This window comes from Aptenodytes patagonicus, chromosome W, assembly GCF_965638725.1.
Source record: "Aptenodytes patagonicus chromosome W, bAptPat1.pri.cur, whole genome shotgun sequence".
In the NCBI taxonomy this organism is placed as follows: domain Eukaryota; kingdom Metazoa; phylum Chordata; class Aves; order Sphenisciformes; family Spheniscidae; genus Aptenodytes; species Aptenodytes patagonicus.
In genome coordinates, this window is record NC_134981.1 from 20,440,556 (window position 1) to 20,467,435 (window position 26,880).

The 26,880-nt window shown below is 40.3% G+C and overlaps 1 protein-coding gene across 2 annotated transcripts in view; it reads right to left on the minus strand.

Moving 5' to 3' along the window:
- Window positions 1-9,571: 9,571 nt before the first annotated feature.
- Window positions 9,572-26,880, minus strand: part of LOC143171861 (SWI/SNF-related matrix-associated actin-dependent regulator of chromatin subfamily A member 2-like) — a 209,646-nt gene continuing 192,337 nt past the window's right edge. For both annotated transcript variants that reach the window (XM_076360967.1, XM_076360968.1), the window contains 5 exons: window positions 17,017-17,122; window positions 16,100-16,201; window positions 12,801-12,936; window positions 11,077-11,219; window positions 9,572-10,451 (listed from right to left, as the gene is read on the minus strand). In XM_076360967.1, the coding sequence (XP_076217082.1) occupies window positions 10,416-10,451; window positions 11,077-11,219; window positions 12,801-12,936; window positions 16,100-16,201; window positions 17,017-17,122 (523 nt within the window). In that variant the 3' untranslated portion in view covers window positions 9,572-10,415. The remainder of the gene's footprint in view (window positions 10,452-11,076; window positions 11,220-12,800; window positions 12,937-16,099; window positions 16,202-17,016; window positions 17,123-26,880) is intronic.

Consider the following 26,880-nt stretch of genomic DNA (forward strand, 5'->3'; position numbering starts at 1 on the left):
ATTGAAAGGCATTTAAAGGACAATGCAATCATCAGGCACAGCCAACACGGGTTCACAAAGGGAAAGTCCTGTTTAACTAATTTGACATCCTTCTATGATAAGGTCACCCGCCTAGTGGATGAAGGGAAGGCGGTGGATGTAGTTTTTCTGGATTTTAGTAAGGCTTTTGATGCTGTCCCTCACAGCATCCTTCTGGACAAGCTGTCCAACTGGGAGATGAGCAGGTACACGGTGCGCTGGGTGAAGAACTGGCTGAGTGGCAGGGCTCAAAGGGTTGTAGTGAATGGGGCTACATCTGGCAGGCAACCAGTCACCAGCGGTGTTCCTCAGGGCTCAATTCTAGGGCCAGTTCTGTTCAATATTTTTATCAACGATCTCGATGCAGGAGCTGAATGCACCCTTAGCAAGTTTGCTGACGATACTAAACTGGGAGGTGCTGTTGACTCTCTCGAGGGACGAGAGGCCTTGCAGAGGGATCTGGATAGATTGGAGCATTGGGAAATCTTCAGTGGCATGAAATTTAACAAGAACAAATGCCGGATTCTGCACCTGGGACAGAGTAATGCCGGACACAAGTATAAATTGGGAGAGGAGTGGCTGGAGAGCAGCCCTGCAGAAAGGGATCTGGGGGTGCTGGTTGACAGTAGGCTCAATAGGAGTCAGCAGTGTGCCCTGACAGACAAGAGGGCAAACCGCATCCTGGGGTGCATTAAACACAGCATAACCAGCTGGTCAAAAGAGGTGATTATCCCGCTGTATTTAGCGTTGGTGCGGCTTCACCTTGAGTACTGTGTGCAGTTCTGGGCCCCACAATTTAAGAAGGATGTGAAGGTCCTTGAATGCGTCCAGAGGAAGGCAACAAAGCTGGTGAAGGGGCTGGAAGGCATGTCCTATGAGGAGCGGCTGAGGACTCTGGGTTTGTCTAGTTGGGAGAGGAGGCTGAGGGGTGACCTCATTGCTCTCTTCAGCTTCCTGAGGAGGGGAAGTGGAGAGGGAGGTGCTGATCTCTTCTCCCTGGTATCCAGTGACAGGATGTGTGGGAATGGCTCAAAGCTGCATCAGGGGAGGTTCAGACTAGACATGAGGAAGCATTTCTTTACCGAGAGGGTGGTCAGACACTGGACCAGGCTTCCTAGAGAGGTGGTCGATGCCCCAAGCCTGTCAGTGTTTAAGAGGCATTTGGACAATCCCCTGAATACGATGCTTTAATTTTTGGTCAGCCCTGAATTGGTCAGGCAGTTGGACTGGATGATCATTGTAGGTCCCTTCCAACTGAACTATTCTGTTCTGTTCTGTTCTGTTCTGTTCTGTTTTGTTCTACCTTGGACGCCAACACACATATACACACCCTTCCCCCCCCCCACGCACACACACACACTCTGCCCAGTTTTTATTGCTGAACATGACATTATATGGCATGGAATATCCCTTTGGCCAATTCAGGTCAGCTGTCTCTGCTGTGTGCCCTCCCAACTCCTTGCCCACTCTCAGCCTGCTCCCTGGGGGGGCAGAGTGAGAAACAGAGAAGGCCTTGATGCTGTGCAAGCACTGTTCAGCAATAGCCAAAACATTGCTGCGTTATCAACACTCTTTTGGTGACAAATCCATATCACAGCACCACCCCGGACAAGCCCCCAACAGGCTGGTATGAAGAAAGTTAACTCCATTCCAGCCAGACCCAATACATAAAATTACTAATGCATTTAAGATATTCAGAAATAGTGGTTTGCTTTAGATACACAGGTTTATATCTGGACTTTATAATATATACCTAGTTATATCGTTGCCTCTGTTCTTGTACCTGGACTAGAGAGTTGCTTTACTTCAGGGTTCCTTTCTGACCTGAAAGGCCATGAACTCTGAGTGGCAGAGAAGAATTACATACTGTGGCCTATCTTGGTCACTTACTGCACATGCTTTCAAGAAGCGTTAGACTTACTGCATTCACATTGTACAGAGCATGCACATATTTTTTTCCCTCCAGTTTGCCTGCCTGGGTCTGATGAACTCACAAGAGGGAGGATAATCAGGAATGAGCTAGATGAATTGTGGTGGGCTGTAGCTTGAGCACTTCTTTTTGTTATGCTAATAAAACCCAACATTACAGTGTCCTTTAAGCAGGGAGTGATTTGTGTAGCACAGTTACGTTATGCATCATTCCATATTCTTTGCCTAATAGGACTTGCAGGCCCAAGACCGAGCTCATCGAATTGGTCAGCAGAATGAGGTTCGAGTCCTGCGACTGTGTACTGTGAACAGCGTGGAGGAGAAGATACTCGCTGCTGCAAAGTATAAACTGAATGTAGATCAAAAAGTTATTCAGGCTGGAATGTTTGATCAGAAATCTTCAAGCCATGAGCGGAGGGCTTTTCTACAGGCTATATTAGAACATGAGGAAGAAAATGAGGTAAGGCAGTTCAAAACAATCAACGAGAAGATGTTTCAGTTGGTGCTTGGGAAGCAGCTATATAACTGGTAGGCAAGAGTGCAGTTTGAGTGCAGCTTGGGACTGCTTGAGACTGCAAGCTATTATATAATTTCCTTACAAGACAACAACTCTATTCCTAAAGGATATTCTCATGAGAACTTGTTGCTGCGCTGTTAGATAAAGGCGAGGCCACGCAGGTGGCGTAGTCGCCGGTACCAAGTGGGAGCTGCCTGCAGGCTCCTCTGTTACAATGAGCTGTCTGAGTTTATCCTGTGGCCAAGGAATTTGTGCAACACAACACAGGCCTGAAAGCCAAGCTGTACGTGCAGCACAGCACAGGCCTGGGCCTACTCCCATTAACTGTTGTGTGGATCACTAACTCCTAAATGTGCAACAGTTTCTCGGTCAGGATCTCTACATTCCACCCCTACAGTTTACCTTTACCAAAGATATATTGTAAGTTACAGATTATATTAATAATGTACGGGCTTCTCAAGCCCTAAGTACGAGCCCCAATAGAGCAGACAGCCTGTTCAATATCCCTAACTCCTCGAATACAATGTCTTCTGCAAGGCTCTCAATACAGCTGTGTAGCATGGGGGAGGATGGGCAGGAGATGGTCTTCAGAGACCCTGCAGAGGCGAAAGCTTGCAAATGATGCAAAGGAGGTACATTTAGAGGCTGTGCTCAGAGGAGCATAAAGCCCTAAGCAACCTGGTCCAATCTCGTAGCTGACCCTGCTTTGAGGAGGAGGTTGGACTAGATGACCCTTCCAACCCAAATTATCATGTGATCCTATGGCCAGTAGATGGAGACTCCCGTGTCAGGGGAGACCTGAAGCTTGTGACTTCTGGCAACAGAAGGAAGACTCCTTCTCTGCCTGCAGATCTGCAATTACAGAACAGGTATAGTGCCCTGGGAACAATTGAGGAGGAACAAGCTCCGTCAAGGGAGGCATCAGAGTCAACTGAGCCTATACCAAGTATCTACTCAGCACTGATGAGACCACATCTGGAGTACTGTGTCCAGTTCTGGGCTTCCAACTACAAGAAAGAAATGGACATACTAGAGTGAGTCCAATAAAGGGCCACTAAGATAATTAAGGGATTGGAGCATCTGACATAAGGAAGAGGCTGAGAGCGCTGGGATTGTTTAGCCTGGAGAAGAGAAGGCTCAGGGGGGGAATCTTATCAATGTGTCTAAATACCTGATGGGAGGAAGTAAAGAAAATGGAGCCAGACTCTTCTCAGTGAAAGGACAACAGGCAATGGGCACAAACTAAAATACAGGAAATTCCATTTAAACATAAGAAAAAACCCCTCTTTTTACTGTGAGGGTGGTCAAACACTCAAACAGGTTGCCCAGAGAGGTTGTGGAGTCTCCGTCCTTGGAGATATTAAAAACCCAACTGGACATGGCCCTGAGGAACCTGTTCTAGTTGACCCTGTTTGGGGTGTGGGGGTGTTGGGCTAGACAGTCTCCAGAGGTCCCTTCCAACTTCAACTGTTCTGTGATTCTGTGATTCCTTAAAGGAGTCTAATTTTCATATCACCTCCAAACAATTCAACAAAACAATTAACTATCTCAATTAAGATAACAGTGTTTTTGCATGCATAACACACCTCTCAGCTTAAACAGAATAACTGTCAGATCCTGATATAATTTCTGTGGCTTAATGAGTTGTCTTAGGTTATTGAAAGGTTTTGTCATCTGTAATTCTTTATTTTAGGCTTTCAAAATACTTAACTATTTTTAATAAAATTTAAGCAAAATCTTTGTGAATATCTGCCAGAATCTTTCCATATTAAAAGAAATTCCTTCAGTAGTCATTAAATCTATTGTATTGAAAGCAGTTAAAACTGTGAAATAACAAAGCTAATACATTTTTTATATTCACTGTGACACAGGTTTGATTTATACTATTACTTCACATGTTCATACAATTCTTTCCAGTGTGACATATATTAAAAGCAATGTTGCTGCTCCCTATCATTCAGTTACAAACATGCCTTTTTGTAGGATTGGAACATCTCTGAAAATGCATTCTAGGAATGCTCCCAAAGAGGGTACTGAAGGTGTCATCAGTTAAAACTTAGCTTAATATGTGATATGTTGCATCAGTAGTATTTGTTGTATACTTCTCACAATTTTCACTTGCATTTTTTACTAGACTACATTAAAAATTACACATGCTTTCTCTTCTAGCTCTGCACATTTCTGGGTTTGGAGAAAAATATGATAAAATTGAAGGAAAAAATATTATTGAGTAATTCAAGATGATAGTAAATGCACACACATGGAGAGGAAGAAAGAGAGTTTCACTAGTTCAGAATCCAAATATTTTGGACTTCTTGTATTCTTTTGCAGGATTTTTGGGGCAGTTTTTAATAGTTTACTTAATGAAGGCTTTTTATGCATGTGATTTTTTCATTGTTGTTAGGGTTGGTGTTTTTTTTTTTAACTCTCAAATTTCTTCTGTTCCCCTCCACTTCTTATTTTCATTTCTTTCCATACACACACGCGTTCAAGTATATGCACACCCACAAAATATGTAATGAGGTTTTTTTAAAAAAAGAACAGCTAGCTTTTTCCAAATATTGAATGTATGAAATGTTGGTGGGGAGGGGAATCAACAGTTCCAGAGCTCATGCCACGAGAACACTGTGTCAGAACACTATCACTTTTCCAACTGCTTTACTTATTTCATGTTTGAATTACAAATTACATGAGTATTTAGTGAGAGCTGAAGTGGTAATCATACTTTTTTCCTGAAGTGTAGAAATATTACCAATGGAGGGAAAATGGGATGTATAGATATAGATGCAGGCTTCTTTTGATTATTTTGAAAATAAAAGACTGTAGAAAGTTAATTTTGAGGTACTATATACTGCATTCTACTCCACCTCCGTTTTAGTGAGTACGAAACATTTATTGTCATGTAAAACCCTTAACTGTAGGTTTACAATATACTGTAACACAGATTCAGTAAATGTTTTAAGGTTTTTATGTGGGAACCAAACTAAAGTTTGTAGCTTTGATTTACCTGTCCTGTTATGAAATTTAAAATACCACGTACTTTCAAAATAGTTGCTGTATTTGGAGAGATGAACTGAGCATTATGGAGCCTGATCATGTTAAAAATGGGCACCATAGCTCTTCAACATTTATGTTTTCAGTTGAATCCTAGAGTTTTGGTTTATTTTGCCAATGAATGTTTTTGATTTTATGAAATAACTTTTTGTCAAAAAGACGGATCTTCACCAGACCCACTTCTTAAGGGAAGTCTGCTGCCTCCCTGGGGCCCGGGTTAAAGATGTTATGAGAAAACTTCCTACCCTGGTACGGCCCTTGGATTACTATCCATTATTGCTTTTTCATGTAGGCAGCGACAATGTTGCAATAAGAAGTCCAAGGGTGATCAAAAGAGACTTCAGGGCCTTGGGACGACTGGTTAAGGGATCAGGAGCACAAGTAGTGTTCTCCTCTATCCTTCCAGTTGCAGGGAATGATGAGGGAAGAAACAGGAAGGGTCAGCAGATCAATACCTGGCTCCGTGACTGGTGTCACCGGCAGAATTTTGGGGTTTTTGATCATGGGTCGGTCTACACGACACCAGGCCTGCTGGCAACAGATGGGGTACACCTTTCTCAAAGGGGGAAAAGGATCTTTGCGCAGGAGTTAGCAGGGCTCATTGAAAGAGCTTTAAACTAGACTTGAAGGGGAAAGGGATAAAACCAGGCTCGCTAGTGATAAGCCATGGGTTGGCACGCCAATGTTTGCAGGACAGTGTTCTAGCGAGGTCCTTTGGTCTGCTCCACGATGTGCTGAGTACACTGGAGCACATTTGAAATGTCTCTATACTAATGCACGCAGCATGAGGAATAAACAAGAGGAGCTACAAGCTTTGGCCCTGTCCCAGAGCTACGACATCATTGGCATAAGCGAAACCTGGTGGGATGAGTCCTGTGACTGGTGTGCCGTGATGGATGGTTATAGGCTCTTCAGGAGGGATAGGCAGGGCAGGTGAGGCGGGGGGGTGGCGCTGTATGTAAGGGAGGGGTTGGATTGTATGGCGCTTGCAGTTGGCGATGACACGGTTGAGAGCCTCTGGGTAAGGATTAAGGGGAAAACAAATAAAGCGGATGTTGTTGTGGGAGTCTACTATCGACCATCCAGCCAGGACAATGACATCGATGAATTATTCTACAAGGAATTAAGGGATATCTCTAGATCAGCTGCCCTTGTCCTTATGGGTGATTTTAACTTCCCAGACATCAACTGGGAATATCATACAGCAGACACAAACAGGTCCAGGAAATTCCTGAAGCACGTTGAAGATAACTTCTTGGTGCAGGTACTAAGGAAGCCGACTAGGAAAGGTGCCCTCCTAGATTTGTTGTTTGTAAACAGAGGGACTCGTGGGCAAAGTGGTGATTGGTGGCTGTCTTGGTCACAGTGACCACGAAGTAGTTGAGTTTCAAATTGCTGGCGATAGGAGAAAAACTGCCAGCAAAACTTCGACCCTGGATATGGGGAGAGCAGACTTTGGGCTGCTGAAGGAGCTAGTTAGTAAGGTCCCCTGGGAATCTGCTTTTGAAGGTATTGGGGTCCATGAATGCTGGTCACTTTTTAAGAGCCATCTCTTAAGAGCGCAGGAGCAGGCAATTCCAAAGTGTTGGAAGTCAAGCAAGCGGGGCAGAAGGCCAGCTTGGCTGAGCAGGGATCTTCTTCTAGAACTTAGGCGGAAAAGGAAAGTGTACGAACATTGGAAGCAAGGACAGGTGACACGGGAGGACTACAGAGATGCTGTTTGCCACTGTAGGGAGGAAATTTGTGCGGCCAAAGCTCGATTAGAGTTCAAGCTGGCCAGCACTGTGAAGCACAACAAAAAGGGCTTTTTAAAAATATGTTAATAGCAAAAGGAGAATCAGAGATAACATTGGTCCATTGCTTGACGGGGTCAGTCACCTCACAAATAGGGATGTAGACAAAGCAGAGACGGTTAATGCCTTCTTCGCCTCTGTCTTCAACACCAATGATGGGCCCTGGGACCCCCGGAGCCCTGTGTTGGAAGACCGTGACTGGGGGGATGATAAACTCCCAGCCGACTCTGAAGTTGTTTGAGACTTGCTGCTCCAGCTGGATGCACATAAGTCTATGGGGCCCGATGGGATTCATCCCAGGGTACTGAAAGAGCTGGCTGATGTTATCGCGGGACCTCTCTCCATTATTTTTCAACAGTCTTGGGAGTCTGGAGAGGTCCCAGTTGACTGGAAGCTGGCAAATGTTATTCCCATTTTCAAGAAGGACATCAAACTATTGGAGTGTGTCCAGAGGAGGGCGACCAAGATGGTGAAAGGTCTCGAGGGCGAGACTTATGAGGAGCGGCTGAGGTCACTTGGCTTGTTCATCTTGGAGAAGAGAAGGCTGAGGGGCGACCTCATCGCAGTCTACAACTTCCTCAAGAGGGGCAGCGGAGGGGGAGGTGCTGATCTCCTCTCTCTGGTGACCAGCGATAGGACACGAGGAAATGGAATGAAGCTGCATCAGGGGAAGTTCAGATTGGACCTTAGGAAAAGGTTCTTCATTGAGAGGGTGGTCGGTCACTGGAACAGGCTCCCCAGGGAAGCGGTCACGGCACCAAGCCTGTCAGAGTTCAAGGAGCGTCTGGACGATGTTCTTAGTCATATGGTTTAGTTTTAGGTAGTCCTGCGAGGAGCGGGGAGTTGGACTCGATGATCCTTATGGGTCCCTTCCAACTCGAGATATTCTATGATTCACATCTCACTTTGTGAGTGGACAGTGGTCTACAGAAATATGGAATGTGCAGGCTTTGTTTCTAGGAAATTTTTTTCAGGATTGTTTTCCTTCCTTCTGCTTTGACAGTAAAGACCTCATAGTGTGGAATGCTATTACTGGGGGAGCGCTGTAGAGCAGCAGAAGGGAAATGTGTATGTTTTAACTGAAAAACAAGCTGACAACTAACTGTGCTTGTGATCCTGAAAAAAACCACAAACCAAAATTTCCTGGTTGCATGTTTGCTCACTTCCTCATTCTCAATATATGAAAGTGATAAGAAGTCCTAATTGTCTCTTTGATTAAGTCTATTTTGTGTTACTTCTGAATCGATGAACAGCTAGGCACTTTCAAATTTTTAGTTTTCATTTGAGCGTTTCACACTCCTTTTGAGAGAGAGAGAGATCAGTGCAACAGTGGCTCAGTGCAAATGGTTGCCTCACTTTGGACATTGCTTCTATTCTATGATTCTGTCTTTTATACTCTGTGTGGCCACCTGTGTTAGTATCCCATGTTTGTGTGCGTGCGCGCCTCTCTGGAATACACGCTCAGCCTCACTACTGGCTAAACCTGCTAATGTGGACAGCAGTAGCTGCATCTTAGAGTGGGTCTTAGAGTGCACCCAGCTGGACTTCAGTGGCCAAGAAGGAGGAATTCACAAGTCCCGGAGTCCTCTAGGTTTGACAGCTCCCATAACATCCTTAACAGTGAGGATACATACTGAGAAACAAACGGTTCATGTAACTTAGAAATCTTCAGTTTAAAAATGTTCTAGGTGTAAAAAATTTATATTGATTGTATATTTAGAATGTGAGAAGTTTGGATTTCTACAGGAAGTAACAGCAGTATTAAGTGTAGATATTACATACTTGTAGTCTCTTTACATTACCACATTTTAGTGCATCTCAGTCCTGGAAAGCATGATCTGATTCTTTGTAATGAAGAAAATAAACTAATTTATAGATGGGGTGACTGCCTACATAACTAATTGTATTCACTCCCACTAAAACATATGGACAGAAACATTTCCTAAAAAAAAATAAAAAGGAACAAAGATGTTTGTTTGTTTTATTTATTAATCACTTGAATTCTAGTTAGGGACTGGAATTATGCTTCCATTTCAAGGTATCTTTTAATAGCTGTCACTTGTCTTGTATCTCTCTTTGAGGATGTTCCTATGGAATTCAGACAAGCTCTTATGTTACCTATTTAGAGCAGAGCACCTTGGATCTCTCTACAAGAGGCACTCTTGCCACTATAGTAAAAAGGATTTTTGTAGAATTCATAACACAAGGCTGTGTTTATTGAGATAAATTATCCCTTTATTAGGAAAGCACCAATACAGCATTCTTCAAAATTGCTGGAATTTTATTTGCCTCAGGCTTATGACTTGCAACCAAAGACATTGTGCAAAGAAAGCAAAGATTAAGTACACTTTAGGGAAAAGGTGAGAATTCACACTGGTAATATAGAAGATCAGTTTGATGAAAGAAGCCATTCATTATACTATATAGATTGCAATATTCTAAAACATTTTTCAACCCATTGTTTTTAATCAAGAGGAGAAAAGTTTAGCAAAGTTTACAGTACACATAAATTTGCTACAATTCAGAAAAGCATTTTTCTGAAGATCATTAAGCATAAAGTGAAAAAATGTATACAGGACAAGGTGAGATAAAGGCTAACTACTGTACATTTATAAGCTATTAAACAAAGTTGCATATATGCACCATAGTGTAAAAAAACAGTAAAGCAGAAAACTGCCTGATGAAAAATAAAATAACCAGTGGCTTTTTATGGCTTCTCCTGGTTATCAATGCTACAAAAGACATTTTTTTGTCTTTCTGATGACACTGAAAACATAAAATGATAAAACCAGGCATGATGAAACCATTACCAAGGAAACCCAACCCAGAGAAATATACTATCAATGCACATTTTTTCATCAAAAGCTTTTTTGTTGTTTTGGAGATTTTTAAAAAAGTCTTTGAGGCCCATTTGGTCACAGTATATTACTTTTTTCCTTTTTTACACTATGATATCATATGTTTGTCAGGCACTATCCTAGAGCTAGTTTATAGAGGATGAAAATACAACCCAATGTCTGTTTGACAAAATGAATTCAGTGGTTGTAAAATGAGAGAAGGGAAGGGGATGGGGTCAGTTCTGCCAAGGAAATAAACTCTGTGAATTACTCATCATCACTTCCGCTTGCTTCTGACTGGTCCTAGAGGTAAGTGACACAAGAAAAGTCAGAAATTCTTTGCCAAGTATTTTATGGATTTTGTTAAAGAAAAAAAGAAAAATTACAATTAAATTGACAAATCAAGATAGCCATAAGAAAAGTAATATGTTATTCACTATTTGCTTTTCATGATATTTCATTCCAATTAAATTGCTGTGCACCTCTTTAGAGAAGAAAAGGCACAGAGTCAGGAATCACTAGCTCCTTTCTGTCTACCCAGGTATTTTAAAAATGTCTGGAAGGATCTGTCTTCATTTGTTGCATTAATAGAAACACCTACGAGAAATTAAAACCAAGTGTTTCTAGGGTGGGAATGAAAGCAAACAAACCATGAGTTTTAAAGTTTCGAAGAAAGAAAGAAAGAACATCTTCAAAAAATGTGTCAAAAATGTCAGACTTTTTGTCTTCCAGCACCAAGACCAGATCCCACAAGCAAACCCTAACAGAGTTTGAACCTGCTCCCCCATCCTCCCAAGATGATGACACAGATTAAAAACAATGCTTAATGTTTCTAAGCATGAAGAGGTGAAAATTCTGAGTGCAAACAGGACAGGGTATAGATGAAATCACTGCAACCATTTCCAAAATCTCAGTGAACAAAACTTACGTTTTCATCTTGATCCTCATCACTGTCATTGTCACTCACAACAGGCTTGGCTTTTACTCGGCTTTGCCTGTTCTTGCCTTTGCCTTTGTCCTGGCTTTTTTCATCCTTCTTGTTCAGCTTGATTTTGACTTTCACTGATTTTGCTGTAAAAAGTAGAATGTGAATGTAACATCTGCCTTTATTTATTGTATACCATTTTCCTACTAAATAACTTTTAAACAACTTTTAAACAGTCTGTTCTTCATGTAAATTCTCCCCTTGTAGCCCGAAAAAAATCCTCTTTCTGTTCTTTGTCTGGATTGTGGAATTAATTAAGTAGAGATATTTGCTTTTACTTGTGTTCTTGATAGTTGTAGTGCTAATTTGCATTAAACTATCAAGAAAATCTGAGAGTTGATCAGGTGCATCCTCCTTTCACTTTTAGAATTCATGGCACTTACAGATAGCATTTAGTGTTGCAACTACACTCAGGGAACCTTGTACAAGAAGATGCATGTTAAGAAATAAAGTAGTTTTTGTTGCCTGCACATAGAAAAATGTCTATCTTCAGTAGGAACAGACAATTTTGGGTTTTTTTAACCACACAAACTCCATGTGGAGGTGATTGGAAATTTTTGAGTTGACAGCTTACTGAAGAGAACACAAGTGCCCAGTTCCAGGGTATTTCCATATGAACTGCTGAAGTTGCATGCTCTGCACAGCTGCTTGTAATACTTGCAGAGTAGCTCAAGGCAAAAGTACTCTAGTTTCTCTATCCAGACACACTTTCAAAGTGCAGTTCTAGGTAGTTAGAAAGTATGGGGTAGAAGCACTTGGGTGGCAGAAAGCAGAATGAAGGGATCCCTCCTTTTCCACAATATCATGTTTCCAAAATTGCAGGGACTTCAAGTTCAGAGGTTATGTGAGAAGGTACCTATTGAGGAAACTTTAATTGGTCAGGAGAGCTGAAAGGTAATATGCAGATCTGGCTCTTTCTATAGTCATTTTTTTGACATCACTGTGTTCTGAACCTACTGGCAATTCTGTGGAATAGCAGAGATGCAGCAAATTAAAATTCAAATTGGAAATAAAAGACATACATTTTTACTAACGGAGATAATAAATTATATCAGAATAATTTAATAAGAGATGAGAGTATCACTTCTTAAAAGAGATGCTCCAACTTAACCTGTAGCACGCCCTAGATCCTAGATGAATTTTTGGCCCTGTCTGGGCCCATCTCACAGCAGATTAGCTGGGCCTCTTAAATTATAAATGTCATCTCCTGCTTGCCAAACAATCTGAGTTCCATTTTCCCTTTGTCTCACTGAAGTAACATTTTCTGGTTCTTAATCATATATGTTGCATAATATCAGAAAGGTTGCTCACCTATGGATTAAGGAAGTCACTAGTTCTAGGCACTTATATTTACAAGCGACATGATCAGGAAAAGAAGGGTCCATATATACTCATGGTCAGTCAGATAAGGATAAGTCAGATCTGTTTCCATCTGAGCAGTGTTTAAAAGCACTTGAAGTCTTCAGCACAATTCTAAGAAATATAGCCAGAATAGAGTAGCCAAGAGACTTAAGCTGAATGGAAGCAGCCAAAACAGCAAACTTTATAAGCTACTTCCACCAGTGGAAAATGAAAGTCTATAACCAGTCTCAGTACACAAATGGAAAAATCAATTCCCCCCTCTTCCCTAAATGTATTTCCTTCTCAGCATTCAGCAGGGAACTTACATTCTGACTCTGACTCCTCTTCTTCATCATCATCATCATCATCATCATCATCGCTTTCATCCTCACTTTCTTCTTTGGCAATCTTCTGTCGTGCACTTTTGAATACAGACTGAAGAACAATGGAATCCTCATAGATCTACAGTATGAAAGCAAACCTATGTCAGAACTGCAAGCCAAGCATCATCAAAAATTCACTTTTTTTCCTATACAAACTCACAGAACTTAGCCTTCTTATTACAAGTAACAATGCTTGTTTAATGAATTTTACAAAAAAATGCCAATATTGAATTTTCATGCTCTAAATGAAGAATCCGGCCAACAGTGAGCCACAAAAATACGACTCTTAAAATGTATCACATTTAAAACATCCAATTAGAGAAAGAGTCCATCCTGGAATGCAATTGTTTTGCTTTCATTATTATTTTATTACCACTAGAACTATGATATATTTTAATTAGATCATAACAGCCTTGAAAAATTGTTGTTCCAAAATCCAAAGTGGGTAAAAAAGAAAATAATTTATCCCAAGCAGCTTTGGGATTCCTTTAAGACTCCTTCCTTTAAGATCTCAAAAGACTGAAAATCAATGCTCATCCAAAACTCTATTAATATTTTGAAGCCTGCTAAGTATTTTTGGTACTATCAGCTTTTATATTAACCTCATTGGAAGAACATCTATGAACGAGAGGACTATATCTGGCTTGTAATGTATTTGACAGATTAATTTAACAGAAATAAAAATTAAAAATAATAATGAGACACTATAATCATCTTAACAAAATGAGCTTGCACATACTGCTCTGTAAAACTTTGGAAGCAATGCATTGGTTAAATTGAACACACCATATAAGATCTGTCTCTCCCTGAAAGCACCTTTTAAGCCTCCAGCCCAGATGGAAATGCTTTGCTCAAAAAAAAAAAATAGAGGAGCATGCATCATACTAATAAAACAAATATGAAGTATCTATCTCACTTAAATTTTACTTTATTGTATGCTTAAATATCTCTGTCCGAATTAAACTTATGGGTTTGTATCTTTTAATGTAAGTAGTGCACACATAAATATTATATTTTAATGATATAAGTATGTGTCAGAGCAAAAGTGGATCCAAACTATTACACAGAATAAAAGAAAACCTAAAAAATAAAAGAAAACCTAAAAAATTTGAGAACTACTGCAGGAATGTCCCAAGGTTTAATGAAAATCAAAATTAATGGTACAGGGAGTGTCTCAGACAGAACTTAAAAAATCGTAGCTACAAGTTATTTGGACTTCATGCTTTAAAAAGTAATACTAAGTTTGGTAGATAACATTACTATGTTGGAACGGAAAATATTTCTGTATCATTCTGTGATATGAATCTGATTATTTCCAAAGAACAGAAATATCTACTGAACATTTCTACCATTTCAGTATCATTACTGATAATCCTACCAAGAGAATAGCAATCAAAGTTTTCTGACAAGAATAATTATTTATATTGATTTCTCATGTGACCATTGATTTTTCCTTGCATATTTTTACCTCCCTGATCAACTTCCAAACATTTTCAAACTTGTCATGTTTTTTGATATCAGCTTCCCTTCTTACTTTTTCCATTTACTTTCATTAGCAGCAAAATAGCTATAAACATCTATATCACTAAACAAAATCATTGCTTCTGAACAATTAGTAAAATTTTCTCCCACACTTCCAATCATTAATATTTTTTGCTTGAATAATTGAGCTGATTTTTATTTTTTTCATTTAATTGAATGTTGTTAAGATATCAAAAATGTCTGTACAACAGACATTTTATTCTGCTTGTACACAACAAAAATAATCAAGTAACGATCATTTGTACTAAACAACCCCTCATTTTTAACTGAATGTTCAATTTCTTTGTTATTTGTCAAGATAACGTGATATAAAATTCCTCTGTATAGCAAAGGGTCATCTATAGTGTTTTGACGCTTGCAGAATGCATTGATATTGGCAGCATGTGACATCCAGTTTATAACATTTTTACTGAAGTCCCCCATGACATCTTTTTATTTTTTTCCTTGAACATTACAGAAGCAGTCATCATGTTATCTACCGCAGTTTTATAGTGTGTTGCATCATGCTATTTGGGCCTCATCTGCTAGAATGTGTATTTAAAATTGTGTCAGAGACTGATACAGGTAGCACTTTATTCTACATATGTTGCTATATAAATATAAATTTCCACATATGTTGCCATTCCCTATCTTCTTTCCTACTGCCAACTCAATCTTTTGATAAAAATTTAAACATTCCAATCTTCCCACCAGCTTTCATGACCAAGTAGGCTGAATTTGTTTTCATAATGAACAATTCTAATTCTGTTTGTTTGCCCAGGTTCCTGAGACTGGTGTATAGGAAAGCAAAGAGTTTATTCTCTTCATGTCCTGCAGTGCTTAGATGTATTTTGTTCCAATGATCTTAATTTTGTTCAACACTTATTTTTCCCCCTTTTCACAGAACCCTTTGTTTGTTTAATGCCTTCTTGACTAGCCTAGTGAGTCTCTGCCATCCAAGATTTAGATCTTATCCTTTCATAACTAAATCTCAGGGAATCCAGAGCATATATTTCAACTTTCTCATCTGTCTTACAGGTTTTTGTACTCTTTTCTTTTGTATCACTGTTTACTTCTTCTATTGTGAATTCACAGGACTGAGTGCATCCTTGTGTATAAACCAGGCAAAATCTTGAACTCTATATCTCTCCAAGATGAGAGATTTGGGTACATTATTTATTAATGAGGGTACATTATTCCAGTCTCTCAAAATGGATATTGTTCTTTCAACAAGAGAAAAATGTCAACAATGTCCAGAGAATATGAACTATATACACAAAGATCTAGTGTCAGACAAACTTTAAACTTTATCTTCCATTAGGAGAGCTGAAAATTTCACCACTAAACACTTAACAACTTTCCCTAAGCTGGACCATTCTCTCAATTACTTGTATTATGCACTTTGGTGAGATCAAACCAACATATGGCTCTTCAGGGCACAGCCATTTAACATAGATTCAAATAGTCTGAAAACTATCCTAAAGTATATGAGAACAAACTGATCTCAGGATTATGGAATCAAAACTAAATTCACTGAATGTTTGAATTCTAGTTGTGACCAAAGGATTCTGGATGCTTCAAAGAATCTGGGCATTTTTATTCATTAAAAGCACTAATAAGATTAAAAATAGAGGTTTTATATACAGAATTGTCATAATTAAACAAACACTGAAAACACTGAGTAGGGAAGACACGTTTAACACAAAGTGGTTCAATCAGACCTGTGATCCCTCCAAATTGAATGTCTGAGCATTGTGACACAGCAACATGACATCTTTCTCCAGATCACTGAGGTTCCGATATTTATGGTTACGAATTCTTTCCTGTTGCATTTGTTAAGAAGATGGGGAGAAGGATGGATGGCAGCAGTGGGGAGAGAAAAAGAAAAATAACAGACAGGACAATCAATTAATATTGCTTTTCAATACATTAAAACCTTCTCTTTAAACATTTTACCTAAGTGGAATGACAAGTATCTGATTAAAACAAACAAACAAAATATAAAGTCTATGTGAGAGGAATATGCTGACAAAATGCATCATGGCCAAAGGTAGACTAAAAATTGTGCAATCGTTGTGTGAATTGGAGGGGCCAAAAGCAACAGAAATTGTATTGTTGTGGGTAAGAAAGGAGTTCAATTCCAAGTTTCTTCTTAGTACAGAAACAAAAAGAGGTACAGTGTGAGTGAAGGTAAAAGAGAGAGCCATGAACTCCTCATGGCCTCTAAGATGCAAGAAGTTGCCTAATCCTCACCTATCCAACTGTGGCTGTTCCAAGATGTGATGCTAGTTGAAAGATGATTATATCCCTCCCAACAACATAAAATTTTTGCAAGCACTACACAAATAAGTTTTACTTACAGATTCAGGATTTGGTCCTTTACAAAAAAAAATTAATGTATCATCTCTGAAAGTATGATTTATGTCATCCTGTGTTTTGCTTTGACTTAAGTGTTAGTAGTGAAGTACTGCAATATACATTAAGCAAAATTCATAACAAGGGGTATATTAAAATTTAAAATCTAAGCAAAGAACAGGCAAATTTAATATCCATATGATCATAATTTTAATGACAATGTTCATATTTCTATATAGTGAAAAGGAATAAAGAAATGTCCACACCCAAAAATGGTTCTCACCTTTATTTTTTTGAAGTCCACTGGTTTCCTAATTAATTCATAATACTCTGGTAATTCTTTTCTAGATGGGAGTTGAATGAAGACTTCACTTAGCTGCCGTCCTGAACTGTTGAGAAAAACAAGCACACAATACAAAGAATTACTCCAACTTTCTCAGAAAAGAAATTGTATACAATCAAATAATTAAAAATCTAGCATTTTTTTTCTTGTAAAGAATTAGTAACAAACTTTGTTCTGAATTGATCTTATTGATTTGATATAAATAATTAATCTACAGTTTAATGCACAACTTTCATGTTCTTGTCCTGATACATCACCACCATCATATGTGTAGATCATAAAGGAGAAGGATCAGGATTTGAATCTGAATTTTCTAGTGCTTTGTCTATGGCAGTTTTATTCTTTTCTTCATTTTCTTTTATTATTCTTAACTATCCTCTTTCTTGTCACCTTAAATTTATCTTCCTCTTGGTCTTTTTTATAGCTTTTTTTATAGCTGTGGTTCATAGTGAACTATTTGTCCATACTGAGTGCTATTATACCAGATGTTGATTGAAATCAGATCAACTAGGTTTTACAATAAATGCCAGTATTAACTTTCATTAATGAATGTTAGGTTTCTGGGAAGATAATTGTAAGTGCGTTGAAAATCAGTACTGCAGTTTGTACCTCTTTAATCATCCGGAAAGAATTGTCAGAAGTAAAGTAATGGATTATTTAAATTCCTTGGATACCCTAAGATACACTTTGCCTAAGATTTGCAACTGTTTATATTCTCTGAGATTTCCAGATTTTCCCCTTATTAATAGCTACTTTAATGCTTCTGAATAAAAGTTCTTTATATCCTCTCATTTGTGGCTTCCCAGGTAATAGCTGACTATGAGTTATTTGGAGAGGAAAGATCTGTTGATGGCACTTATGGGCTCAAGTATATATATATATTTTTATGTATGTATTGCCATTTATCTGACAGTCATGATAGCAGAAAAAAGCAGCTTCTGAGAAGAACTGTAGCCTGTTTACATAGACAGCATTCACCAGTGTTTCTCAGCCCATATTTCACAGACAGAAATATCACTGCTTAATTCTATCACAACTTACTCCAAAGGGGCCCTGTTTTCTCATTTCCACCTTTGAATGGTAATTTGTAGGAGTTGGGCAACACAGAGCCTGCTGCCAGTTCTTGAGCCCCCCACCTGAGCTTCTCTCTTACAGCTGTCCTCCACAATACAGCATTCTGTTGAAACTGCAGGTATCTTATCAGACACACTGGAACTAATGCTGAATCAAAGGTTAATTTAGGTAATTCTGTCATGATGAAGAAGGATAAGATGTATGGGACAGCTGTGTCCTCTATGAATGTCATCATCTATGCCTTCTCAATAGGGATCTCTTAATGTGTAAAATAGTCTCAGGATTTGGGTAGATACTATTTTGCCTATGGACCTAGTAGGTCAATGAACAATTAGGAATAAACAGTTTTCTTCTTTTACATGGAGATGTTGTTTAACTGATCCAAGATTTCTTAATGTTCTTGGTTTAGTTCTAGGACATTTCTTCTTATAGACATTGTATGAGAGAGAAGGACAATAATTCAAATATTCCAAGCACAGCTTCCTATTCGGTGTGGTCCAATCAATATCCTGTGGCGTAAATCTTGTGTAGAGTATTTTTCCATCCAGTTTACAGCAAACACAATCCCTAGCAGTCAGATGCCTGTTAGGTTATGGCAGGTGCAGGAATATACTTTTAGCAGCTGCTGCTGCAGGGTGAGAAGAGAAGGCTGGCTATGTATATCCACTAGGGAAGGGAAAGTGTTCTGAGCATAGATCCAACCCTCATAGCTGTTGAGGCCAGACCACCCTGTTCTGTACCACACATGAGAAAACCAAACTACAGAAAGTTTACTAGCAACTCACCAAACAGATCTGATTTACTTGGGAAGCACCTGGATATTGTAATAAGAGAAAATCGTAAAATAGATAATCCTAATCCAAATTCTTATTATTCCTCTCCCATCAGCAAATATTTGTGAAATTGTCATGCCGCTCTGTCTCTCATCCCCTTCTAGTACTCATTCACACAGAAGAGGTCAATTTACTACTTCTATACTTCATGAGTCAAAGGGAGAGAGGTTTGTGCTGTGGATTTAAAGGCTCCAATCCTATCAATGATCTATGTGAGTGACAATGTGATTCCACATGACAGGATTTGTTTTTGTTTCAGTTTGCGTTTTCAGAGAGAAATGGGAAGTTGCAAACAAAAGCTACATTTACATTATTTTCTTTAATAGCCAAAAGTGTAGAACATTCACAGCTGCAAATGACATCAATGAAATTTGTTCCTGAACATATAAAACAGTAAGTACTCTGAAAACAGACCTCTGGTGTCCAAATGGTATCTTAAAGTTTAAGTATTTGTCATCCATAAAATTAAAATAATGCTATGGTGTTGTGAAACTCAGTTATATGTTTGCAAAGCATTTAGATACTATATACTGATGAACACCATAAAGAAGCCCATAAGAAAATTCATAATTCTGTCTTCTAATAGGGTTTGAATAATGGACACAACAAGTAAGGCACGAAACCACGTATTCAGGAATGAAGATAAAGCAAAATAACAAATAGCTGTTCATTAAGTGATCATTGCCCATCTTGTGCATGATATGAGGCAAAGATCCTGTGGAAAAAAACAAATGAAATCAGTACTCTGTCATGGCATTACAGGCTGTACTTACCTTCTGCCTGCTTGACTTCACAAACTTAATAATGTTCTTTTAATAATTCTGTTTTACAACATATATCATGCAGATGTAAGCTAATTCTTTAAAAGGCACAAGTTACTTGCAAAATTAGCACACAATTAGCAGATGACTTGTGGAGTCATCCAATATTGTGACAAAACTGTGTCTTCAGAAGCCAGAAGGTATGTTATTTTGTAGACATCCTCACTCTGTACTTACTCAAAAATTAAAACAAAACATTTTCCCATTAAAACAAAAATTAGTAAAAACTAAATTAATTTTTAAAAAAGAAAGTAGTAAAACTCTACTTTCAGCAGCTAATACTATACTTTAATGGGAACAAAGACAAATTTACAATTGCACCATTATAGTAGATATGAAATATCAAAATGTCAAAATATTCAAAGTGCTTACAAAAAAACCAAAAAACACCCAAAAAACCCACAAAGAGCATGTCTCCTGATATGTCATGTAAATGGTAAAACCAGATGTACTGGCCTTTAATTTTGTCTACCCAGATCAGTAACAACTTATTCTGTTGTACCATTTTCCCAGAATCTCCTATCACAGAAATATTACCTCCTGCTCCCTTTGTGTATGTGTTTCCATATTGCATGTTTGAAAAGACAATATTTATGTAATAAAAAATGACTGCTATGGGTATGGTGGAAGAAAATTATTAATTCTGAATGCCATTCTCTGACTTTTAATCCATATTTCCACTTTTATAATTAAAAAATAATAAACTCTATAGCCACCATATAAAAAAGCATGAGCAGTAATCATTTACGTTTGCCTAGCAACTAGCAGACTACATGTTGAAGAGCAAGAGTGACCAGAATAAATTAACAGAATTGACTGTGACAGAAAGATGAGTGATGGTTCACTACTATTGTATTAGTTCATCCTTTTATTCCCATGTGTGTTCACATGTGAATACTTACATATTATATAGGTTAAAATTCCTTAAGGAATACTACTCCTTTTTATCAAAACTCTTTCCCCTTCAGGTATTTAAAACTAATGAAACCAGAAAGGAAAGATAACAATGAAGCTGAAACTGCAAGATGTTCACATTTCTTTGGCAAATTTCACACTTCTCAACAAACACTGAAATTCCATTTACATGGGTTGAGTGAAGAGTCATGCATGCTTGCTCTAGTCAGAGTTCTCACACCTAGCACTAGTGTGCTAATTACAACTCCCATTCAAGTGCAACTCACAGTGAAGTTGTTCTAAAAACATCCCAAACAAATACAAAAAAAACCACCTTCATGGTAAGGTTGTTATTTTGTATTTATAACCTTCCAGCAGTAATCCAGACAGGTGGAGAGATTATTCACTTTTGTTAAATTTATTTTATTTTTTTTCCAAGATTATTTGACTTCACTAGTAGATGGCAGACATTTCCCTATTATTTAAATGGGAATAGATAGAAATAGCAATTCCTGGGTTTGATGTATGGCTACATAGGCCATAATCTTGATCAGGGTATCAATCACAACTATTTATTTCGTATGCTTGAAGACTTCAGAGTATTGATTGGTATAATTAATTACTATTTACATTACTGATGACCAGTTACATTACTCACTATTTTATAACACAGCTAAAAGCTAGTCACTTGAGGAAACCACTGAAACAGTCCAAATGAAAACAATTTTACATACAAAGAAAAGTCCTCTCCCCTGAACTAATCTGTCAAAACTAGGATGGTACAAGTACTAATTTAAACATTTTTAGCTTTAATGATCAAAATGCTACACACCAAAACTATGGGAAGTCTTCTGTTCAAGCAAGAAACATGGGCAGGACACAATGACCCAACCCTCCAACTTTCTTATAAGCCTTATTAAACATGGTTAACAACCACCTATGAAGAGGAGGAAGCTTTATGAAGTTATCAGGTAAGACTCTGCACTCACTACTTTGTCTAGGTCTAATGAGCTGAGTAGAGAGTAGGTGGATCACAGAAGCACACCACTTCATACAACAGAGCTGTTATGGTCGTAGAGATCTGGTAGGAGTCAACTGTTGCTATCTAAGCAAAGTTAATGCAAAGTAACAGGTGGGGCAAAATGTCACCAAGGCATTAAAGAACAAGCTACTGCAAGGGAGGAGAGTACAGTGAAGTTGTAGGGAAGATGGAGGAATATTGGACCAAATTAATTTTTTTGCATTTAAAAATCAGGAAAGGGAAAAACTAACTTCTGAGGATTCTAGACTAATAGTTTATCTTACTTTGAAATTTAAAAATAAGGGAAAGCACTCACAGGAGGAAGAAGATGGTTTTGGAGTCTAAGGCAGCATGCATGTCCATGGTGCAAACAGAGCAGCTAGGGCTCAGCTTGATCTCATTTGGCATATAAATTCCTAGTTCAGTAAAAACATGTTTTTATTTCCAGTAAAATTGTTCCTAATTTCAAAAGGGTAAAATAATTACCCTGGTCATATAGAGAAACTTTGGTTTCTAAAAACATAAGAAAAGAATTACAGATTAATCTCTGCACCAGCCTTCTATGTGGACATTCTCAATTTCAGAGGGAATGAAAGACAGAAAGGTTAAAAATGAGGATCAGAACTGGAAAAAAGAAAGACCGAAGTGCTGGACGCATTCATTTCAACCATCTTTCCCCTTGAAGGGGAAATTCAAATTGTAACTGCTCAGCAATGGTAATTCGTGACAAAGGAATGATCTGGCATGGAGGGCAAGAAGGCCTAACTGCAGAATGGGTTAAAATGCCTGATAAGAAATGCCACAGTATTGTCTTGTAACAATCCTGGAATGAAAGTGTTCAGGGGCCACTTTTGGTAAACACAACTGGCTAGTGGATGAACCAAACACCAGGCTAAGGTGCCTGATACTGACACTCACATGATTGGCACAGGTGTAAGTGTATATAAGGAACTGGCTCATGCCGCATCTTTGCAGACTCCTTGTAGAACCGCTTATTGCAGTAGGACTCTGTCCAATGCATTGCTCATTAAAACTTTTTATATTTAAGCACAAAGGCATGTTTAATTTGCCTCAAGGGGTACAATAAAAATTCCCTAACACCCTAAACAATTGTCTGATACCACAAATACAGACCAAGGTTTAACACCTACAAGGGCACCTTTTCTAACTTGCAGATATTAGTTTCTTAAGTGTAATAATTGCAACAAAATCCAAAACCAAAACACTTTAGACATTGCAGATGAGGTCTGTAAAGATGATGCTTATGTCTAAAAATGTCAGCATCATCCCCAAGTTTTTCCCCACTTGTGATTTTAATTCTAAATTACAAAGCGGGCAAATGTGATCTCTGACACAAAGATAGTATGTTTATAGATACCAAAAGATTAATGAAATAATATCCCACTCATAATTTGGTGTTAGAAATTCATACTAGAGACAACAGTAAGAACCGTGTAGTGAAAAAAAGCACAGATATTACAGGGGCTAATAAGTACAATTTCCTAATGTTTTCCTTTTTTTTGTAACTTTGGGAAATTAATTACGTAGAAAAGGGTTTTGTTTGTTTATTTTTTAATGCCAGATATCTGCTTCAGGGTGATTTGTTTTGGAAGACGTCATTCAAACAATTAAACTTCTAAAAATAAAAGCTAGCAGACAAACTCCTGTGAAGTTAAAAATTCTATTCTTACAACTGTTCTAGTGCTTCTGTACTTTGAACAGTAATGCAACATTGAGTCGCCGAGGCGAGCTACTCGGGTGTCAGCCCGGTCCGCGGCGGAGCGGCAGATCTTGGTGTACAGGGGGGGTTTCCTGAGGCAGGGAAACGCCAGGGCAGCAGAGAGACCCGCCAGGAGCCGGCAGCTCTCGTGAAAGACGCTGACGAGGCCTGGGCATTGCCAGAGCAACCGCGGGAGATTTAAACGCGGTGTAACTGAAACTAGCAGTCAGTCGCCGAGGTGAGCTCCTCTGGTGTCAGCTCGGTCCGCAGCGGAGCGGCAGATCTTGGTGTACAGGGGGGTTCCTGAGGCAGGGAAATGCCAGGGCAGCAGAGAGACTCGCCAGCTCTCCTGAGAGATGCTGACCAGGCCTGGGCGTTGCCAGAACAACTGCAGCCACCCCTACACCTATAAAAAGCAGCTTAGGAAGTGCTAGCGACCAGGGTGTGGTGCGTCAGTTTGCGCGTGAAGGGTGTTGTCAACCTACCAGCTCCAAAGGTGAGTTCAATTGGTGGTCATCACCCTCCCAGAAGGAGCTTAGCTATGGTATCCACCCAGCAGAAAGCTATGTCCTCTGCACTCACCAGAACTGATGTGGCTACCCAGACAGAGCTCCCATGAAAACATGCAGCCATCCAGGTCTCAGGCTGCAGGGAGTGCCAGAGCCTTTCACTAGTATCTGATGGCAGTAGTGAGAACAGATGTGTGAGGTGTGACCAAGTGGATGATCTGCTCAGCTTGGTGGCAGAGCTTTGAGAGGAAGTGGGCAGGTTAAGGAGCATCAGGGAGTCTGAAAAAGAGATAGACTGGTGGAACCATGCTCTGCCCTCCCTGAGACAGAAACAGGAACATCCACCAGAAAAAAAACCAAGATCAAGGGGATCCTGTATCCTTCCCCCCGCCAGGCAGAAGGCAGTAACTTAAAGGAAAGGAGTGAATGGAGGCAAGTCTACACTCGGGGCGGCAGGCAAACCCCCTCCTTGCCTACCTCGCCTTCCCAGGTGCCTCTATACAACAGGTATGAGACTCTGGATGTGGAAGGTCAGTCAACTGATGGTGTGGATGATGGTCCATCTACGCCAGAGGTGTTGCCAAGGTCAGAAAGGCCTACCCCCAGTATCACGACCACCTCCACGAGGAAGAAAAGATGGGTTATAGTTGTGGGTGACTCCCTTCTGAGGGGAACAGAGGGTCTAATATGCTGGACAGACCCTCCTCTTAGGGAAGTCTGCTGCCTCCCTGGGGCCTGGGTTAAGGACATCACTAGAAAACTTCCTAGCCTGATACAGCCTTCGGACTATTACCCATTATTGCTCTTCCATGTGGGTGGCAATGAAGCCGCAATGCGTAGTTCAAGACAATCAAAAGAGACTTCAGGGCCTTGGGACGGTTGGTAAGGGAATCTGGGGCACAGGTAATTTTTTCCTCTATCCTTCCAGTTGCAGGCAGCAATATTGGAAGAAACAGACGGACCCAGTCTATTAATACATGGCTCCGTGGCTGGTGTCACCGCCACAATTTTGGGTTTTTCGATAATGGGATGGCCTACATGGCACCAGGCCTGCTGGCATCGGATGGGATTCACCTTTCTCAAAGGGGGAAGAGGGTCTTTGCTCACGAGCTAGCGGGGCTGATTGACAGAGCTTTAAACTAGACTTGAAGGGGGAGGGGGATAATATCAGGCTCGCCTGTGACAAGCCATGGGATGACATGCCAAGGTTTGAGGGACAGGGTGCTAGCGAGGGCCCTCAGCCTGTTGCTCTGAGACTTGCTGGGTACACTGGAGCACACCTGAAGTCTTACAGAGATGAGCCGGGGGCTCCTGAGGTAATAGGAGCCAACAGGGAAACACTGGTGAAATACCTCAAAGGAATTAAGGTGTGTTCCTCTAAGAAGGTGACACGGCCGACAGCCCAGCTGAAGTGCCTCTACACCAATACACGCAGTATGGGCAACAAACAGGAGGAGTTGGAAGCCACCATGCTGCTAGAAAGCTACAACCGAGTTGCCATTACTGAAACTTGGTGGGATGAATTCCGTGACTGGAGCGCTGCTATCGATAGCTACAAGCTGTTCAGAAGGGACAGGCGAGGAAGGAGGGGCGGAGGGGTTACCTTCTACGTCAAGAAATGGATAGATTGTGAAGAGCTGTCTCTGAAGAATAGCCACAAGCAGGTTGAAAGCTTATGGGTAAGAATTAGAGACCGAGGCAACAAAGGGAACCTTGTGGTCGGTGTTTACTACAGGCCACCCGATCAAGGGGAGCCTATTGACGAAGCCTTCTTACTCCAGCTACAGGAGGCATCGCGCTCGCAGGCTCTCGTCCTGCTGGGGGACTTCAACCACCCCGACATCTGCTGGAAAAGTAGCACGGTGAGCTGTAGGCAATCCAGGAGACTCCTGGAGTGCATTGAGGATAACTTCTTAGGCCAGGTAATAGACAGCCCTACCAGAGGGGATGCATTACTGGACCTGATGGCCACCAATGCAAGTGAGCTAATTGGAGACGTCAAGATTGGAGGCAGCCTGGGCTGCAGTGATCATGCACTGGTGGAGTTCGCAGTCCTGAGGGATATGGGACAGGCGAAGAGTAAAGTCAGGACCCTGAATTTTAGGAAAACAAAATTCCAGCTGTTCAAGGAGTTAGTCAATAGGACCCCCTGGGAAACTGCCCTCAGGGACAAGGGAGCAGAACAGAGCTGGCAGATCTTTAAGGACGCTTTCCATAGAGCGCAAGAGCTCTCGATCCCCAGGTATAAAAAAAATCAGGAAAGGAAGGCAAGAGACCGGCATGGCTGAGTCAAGACCTGCTGGTCAAACTAAAGGGCAAGAAGGAAATGCACAGGCAGTGGAAGCAGGGACAGGTATCCTGGGAAGTGTATAGGGACGCTGCCCGGTTGTGTAGGGATGGGGTCAGGAAGGCCAAGGCGCAGCTGGAGCTGAATTTGGCAAGGGACACAAAGAATAATAAGGGCTTCTATAGGTACGTCAGCCAGAAAAGGAAGGTCAAAGAAAGCGTACCCCCACCGATGAACACGACGGGCAAACTGGTAACAACGGACAAGGAAAAGGCTGAGGTACTCAACAACTTTTTTGCCTCAGTCTTCACTGGCAATCTCTCTTCCCATACCTCTCGAGTGGATGGACCACAAGGCAGGGCCTGGGGGAGCAAAGTCCCTCCCACTGTAAGAGAAGATCAGGTTCAAGACCACCTGAGGAACCTGAACATAAGTCTATGGGACCTGATGAGATGCATCCCAGAGTCCTGAGGGAATTGGCTAATGTAGTTGCCAAGCCACTCTCCACCATATTTGAAAAGTCATGGCAGTCAGGTGAAGTTCCCAGTTACTGGAAAAAGGGAAACATCGCACCCATTTTTAAAAAGGGTAAAAAGGAGGACCCTGGGAACTACCAACCTGTCAGCCTCACCTCTGTGCCTGGGA